The 5,952-nt window shown below is 37.3% G+C and overlaps 1 protein-coding gene across 1 annotated transcript; it reads right to left on the bottom strand.

Annotated features, from left to right (window-relative positions):
• Nucleotides 1-208: 208 nt before the first annotated feature.
• On the bottom strand, nt 209-5,812 carry slc15a1a (solute carrier family 15 member 1a; the record flags this gene model as incomplete). The annotated part of the gene is given in 18 exon segments (XM_035676071.1): nt 209-320; nt 426-533; nt 751-797; nt 883-1,026; nt 1,165-1,284; nt 1,427-1,508; nt 2,526-2,614; nt 2,715-2,747; nt 2,839-2,883; nt 2,970-3,059; nt 3,158-3,244; nt 3,359-3,441; nt 3,551-3,634; nt 3,762-3,852; nt 4,697-4,796; nt 4,921-5,040; nt 5,377-5,518; nt 5,730-5,812. Coding segments are annotated over 18 exon segments (1,584 nt in total), but the record flags the coding sequence as incomplete, so codon positions are not given.
• Nucleotides 5,813-5,952: the final 140 nt, after the last annotated feature.

Raw genomic sequence — 5,952 nt, forward strand, 5'->3', positions numbered from 1 at the left:
TAAACACATAAACAAACCTAATGTATAATCTGTTTCCACAGAGTTATTTGATGAATTTCTCCTAAAAAGGTTCAAAACACTTATGTTGCAATTAAATTTATCACATGGATGTAACTTTATATAGAATATAAATGTATCATATTAATATATCAAATTTTGCACATCTGACCAAAATTCATGACATTAAAAAATAATAAGTAAAACTTACATTTGGTCCAGAGTCCAAAGTGCTGGGAATAAAGAAGGTATATGAACTTCCAAATCCAAAGTCCCGGCTGTATTCACATGACTGTGAACTACCCTTTATGGTGAAGGTGACCCTGGTCATTAGGAAATAAAATCAGTTTAACAACTTGTATTATTGTTTGCATGAAATAATGATTCTAGTATACACTGAATTAGTCAAGATGAAAAAAAATCCTTACTTTCCATTTTTTATCAAGGAGTAGTTGGAATAATAAAATGGTTCAATTATTCCTAAATCAGCTGCCACAGTTGATACGTTCACTGTTGTATTCATTCCATTTATAAATCTGAAACAGGTATTGAGAAAAAAAAGAACATTCAAAAACAGCCAATAATACCAACATATGTACAGTAATCTTATTTTCAATAATTTACTCTGCAGATAAAGATTAGGGCTGCAGCTATATGATTTATATATACCATTTATATATACAATACAGCATATAACACAATTCAGCTGATTAATTAATTGTATATTTGTTACCAGTTTGTAATTCAACTTACCGGATTGCATTGTTGCCTTGTTCTGGCTTGGCAGTCAAATCATCAGTCTGAGGAAATAAGATGCTGATTAATTTAACCATTAAAAGGTGACTTGTGTGTCTTTGTTTTCATTATTCTGTGCGTCTAACTCACCAGCTGCCACTCATCAGTGAGGGTTGAAGGAATGAGAAGCGTTTGGCGATGTTTCTTGTCCAAGGAAATAATTTTCGTCACTGCAGGGCTGCCTATTGAAACACTGATATTTCCTGCTTCAAATGTGAAGAATTCCTCACTGGCCTGCAAAACAAAGGATCTGTTAAAGCTGTGCAATCACTGGGGTAAGAACATTGGCACACAATCACTGGTGTTTTGGATTGCATCTGATTTATACAGAGTTTTCAACTCCCAGTTGTGTGTTATTGTGTGGGGACATACCTGAGCTGGAGAAAGTACCAGAGGAGCATTGCCAGGCAGATTAACTGTTACTGGATTACTGCCCATGTTAAGTAATTTCAACTGACTCTGGGAGGCCGTTGGGAAGGTGGGCAATGTTTTCTGAAAAATACAAAGTACAAAGTTGAAATGGGCACTTGTCCTTGTATTAGAATAAATTGATATAATTGTATTTAACATAAATGAATCCCTGAACTTTTGTGCATTTTAAAGTATATAAACACAATAATTGTTTTCTACTTACATCAATTTCAATCTGAACCACAGCGGCGCAGATAAAAGCTATAGCTGCCAAAAGCATCCCCACTGTCATTCTTTTCAGAGGTCTGTTGAATTAAATTTTATGTTCTGTTACTGATTTGTACAAAATTTGAGCAAATTACAACAGCAAATGTCAACATTTTTATACAGAAATATGTTTTTATGATTGTAATATCAACCAACCAACATGGTAATTATGGGCCTGATTCAGTAAAGTTACACTATAAAGTATTGAGATATTTTCCTTTTGCAGAATTTTGTTTTGAGAAACACATCAGCATTTGAAGCTGAACTGTCTTATGACACTGCATGTTCACTTGCATTCATATTATTCTCCATTGTTTAGCAGTTAAAGAAATAGTGTGACATTTTGGGAAATCTCTTATGTTCTGTCTTAGATGAGAAGATTGATACCACTCTCAAGGCTGGTTGCTAAATATGAAGCTACAGGCAGAAGCCTTTTTGCTTTTTGCTAGTTTTACAGACTGGAAATAGGGGGAAACACCTAGCTCTATATCAAAGGACCAGTGTGTAGGATTTAGTGGCATCTAGTGGTGACACCCTGCAGTTATCTGCCTCCAACCAGTAAAATTGCAGTTTACATCCATGTCTGTCCAGACTAATATAATATATGTATTTAAGACTTTGGAGTCTATCACTGTATTGATCATCATAGATTTATTGGCTAAACAAGTACATGTATGTAGATGATTACTATGTAAAGATGGATGTATATGACTATCAGAACTCCCAGGCAAGACTGCCCACGGCCAAGAAATAGTCTAACACATAACCTCCTGTAAAATGTTATTAATAAATGTAAATACGAAAATAAGCGCAGTTTTCCAAAATGTCAAACTATCCATCAAACATGCAAGAAAAGGGGAAGAAGAATTCTGAAATAGATGAGGAGTTTTTGTACTAGAACAAAAACATCTGGAAATTAAAACTTTGAAAGCAAGAAATATTTCAAAGTTGAATCAAAGTAAATGTTAAATAATCTTATGGAGTTATTTAATATATAGACCGACCGATACTCCATAGGCCTCATAGCTTACTTACTAAATTCCAGCAGTACTTACGTAAAGTTCAGGCCACATTTTTGGATCAGAGGGTAGATTAGACTGTCCATTATAGGCACAAGGGTCAGGATCAGGATAGGGTTGACAGTCTTTCAAAAACATAAATTGCACAGTGATTAATTTTTCAAATAAAGTGCAGTATATCAGTCAAAGCTTAAAAAAAATATATATACAATTTTTTTAACTTACCTGCATCTGATCCGGCTGTATCACAAGTAGTCCCTGCAGAAACAAAGAAACTGTTAAAACACAAACACATTGCTTTACTTTAATTAAAATATTAATTAAGTTTGGTTTCTATCCCCGAACTTACAAAGTTTCCATCCATAGTGGTGGCTTGCAGAGTCCATCGAGAACCCTTTAATAGAGATGCAGAGTTTAGCACAGTTTCCACTGCCAACAAGTGATGTTGCCTTTTAAAAAGCAGGAGTAACTTTAACATACCTTTTGGTCAAATAAGGTCCAGAACATCGGAAGTGGGATGTATAAAAAGAGGACCTTCAGCACCATTTTGATTTGAGCAATGAGGAGTTTCTACAGCACAGACAGACATAATATGAACTGCTGTTATTCCACTGATGAAACAACTTGTTAGAAACATGAAACATGAAATTAAATAAAGTGAAACTTACCTCATATTTGTCCTCGGCCCAGTCCATCCAGTGCTCCTTCTTTGGGTATTGACTGCTTCTGTGCCTGTAGCGGTTTTTAACGGCAAACTGATTGACAGAAGAGCAAGGCGAAGGAGAAACATGAGTTTAGAAATGCCTTGAGCTACGTTGTTACACATTAATGCAGAATGTGTTGATGCAAATGGTGTAAACCAGACTCACCCCAATACATTTACACACATCCAGCATGATATTTCCCTGCGGTTCAGCTTTGTAGTACATACCACTTCCAACGATAAACACCACTGTTAGGGACATCACAGGCACATCGTCATTATCAGCACACAGTGTATGCACCAAATCCTTACATTTCTGCTTAATTTATAGCACAGTCACCAAATGGTTTAGACATACCAAGTGCAACCACCATTAATGCTGCGGGGACACCGAAGGCCAGAGAGTAACACTTCTGCTGACTGTAGATGCCACATTCTTGAGCTGCAGATGGAAACAAACTAGTGTCAAACTACAATTTAAATTTCACTCAGAGTAACTCAAGAATTATCACATGCACTCAAGTTTATGGCACTGTTCGTCATAAACTTTATGTCCTACTCATATCTACCTCTGAGGATTGGAGTGATAATGGTTGACAGGAGACTCCCACCATTGATGCACAGGTAGAATACAGAGAAGAAAGTTCTCCTTTGCTTTTCCTGGACAGAGAAATAAATCAGTGACCTTTTATTATGTTGCATGCATGTCGATCACTGCAGAATATGATGTGTAACCAATTCCAAAGTGATTCATATCTGTGTTTATGATATTAAATGATACAGAACATATAAAGAAAAGTAAAAAAGATTTATTAACCATGCTAGTGACGTGGCTCTAGAGATGGCTCAACATCTGTTGGATGGTTTGCCATGATATTTTGTACTGTATTTGTGGTCTCCTGAAGATTAATCCTAATGACTGTGGTGATCCACCAGCTTTTCCTCTAGTGTCACCATAAGGTTCAGATTTGTGATTTTGAGTGAAATCTATCCAATAGATGTTGAGGTGCTACATTACCCAAAATGCACCTGGAGTGCTGGCAGTTCTGTTAGATATTCGTGTATGTTATGCTGGTGTAGGCTAATATAGCCTCAAGCAGAGAAGTGGTCTGGTGAGCTCACTCCACACTCCTAGATTTTTTTTTAATTTCAACAACAATGTTGACTCAAGTGACATCACTTGGGAAAGTGCTCAGGATTTCTTGCAGTCCCTCTGGAGCCACAAAAGCTTTATTAAGCAAATGGTTCCATTCCTCAATGCTGAAACAAAAGATGGGTGAACACTGTAAACGTTGAGACTTCTGTCAAAGATTCTGCCGATGTTTGCATTGTCGTTGTGAGCAGTACACTAATGTTAGCATTTAGCTTCACTGGCTAAGAACGCAGCCTCACAGAAACACTAGCATGGCTGTAGACCCTTAGTCTTGTTAAACCGCCAAAGGTTTAACCTTTAGAGGAGACGACTCAGGCTATGGTAGGAGCAGAAATGAGGTAATTTTCTAACCTGACTGTCACTAAACTGGTCTCCACCAAAGGCAGCAACACAAGGTTTGATGCCGCCAGTGCCCAGAGCGATGAGGAAGAGACCCACCATGGACAGCGCACTGAATGTGAAGAAGAAGATGTGTATAAGCAGAGTACTGTAGAAATATGTGATGAAAACTGCCTGCTAAAAGCCCACATCCTGGAGTTAGACCCAGTTATTACTGTAGAAGAATAGAAACCTACACATGAAAGGTCATGTTGTCTGGTGTCCCGTCTCTGTCCGTGTCAGTGATGTCATGGATTGCACTGACCGCCATCGCAACCTGGCCAATCGCATACACAATGGACAAGTAGATGATAGTCCTGTAAGAGGTAGAGGGAAGAGACAGTAAGAGTCAAATCTTCAAATCCTTTACATTAGAAGAAATATCAATGCAACAATGTAAAAATACAGCAATATAAGTGATCAGCAAAAGTATTTGAAGTATTAAGAATAAAAGTACTGCAGAAAAATACTGTGTTTGTCTTTGTTTTTGTGTTTGTTGGTCAAGGGACCCCAATTAGGCCCTTTTGTTTTGTAAATGTACTTTTGTACCACTGTATGATAGTCATCCTCTGAAACTACTTTCATATGTTTAAAGACTGAAATAAATAAAGCCTTCATGCATTAAATCAATGGAACTTGAGGCAGCCACTCACTTAAACTTTCCCAGCCAGGAGTCAGCCACGATGGCCCCAAGGATAGGGGTCAGGTAGCAGAGAGCCACAAAAGTGTGATAGATGGAGGTGGCCAAGTCATTGTCCCACTGTAAGAAGTACTTGAAGTACAGCACCAGGACAGCTGTGCACAGACAAGGGAAAGGAAGGCTTCCTCTTATTTTACAGTATATAATCATCAATCTAAGACAGCACAGTATTGGCTCTGAAATGTTTGGTCATGTCGCACATAGAATATCCAACAAGTCATCCAAATTAAACAACAAAATATATAACATTAAAAAAATAAAGACCAATAATCACATGGTTAGGATTCAGGAACAAAATATTCTCACCTCGCATGCCATAGTAAGAGAACCGCTCGCAGAACTCATTCACAACAATGAAGAAGATGCTGAGTGGGTAACCACACACCTCTTTACTCTAATGGATAAAAGAAACAGCAGCAAAGTGTTCAGCAGTGGTGGAGAAAGTATTTTTTAAAGTATCATTTACTTATGAAAGAAATAGAAATACCACAATGAACCTAAAAGCACAGAAGTATTAGAAGTATAGCAA

The sequence above is a fragment of the Morone saxatilis genome, unplaced genomic scaffold, assembly GCF_004916995.1.
Source record: "Morone saxatilis isolate NCDOM2014 unplaced genomic scaffold, NCSU_SB_2.0 Contig5, whole genome shotgun sequence".
In the NCBI taxonomy this organism is placed as follows: domain Eukaryota; kingdom Metazoa; phylum Chordata; class Actinopteri; family Moronidae; genus Morone; species Morone saxatilis.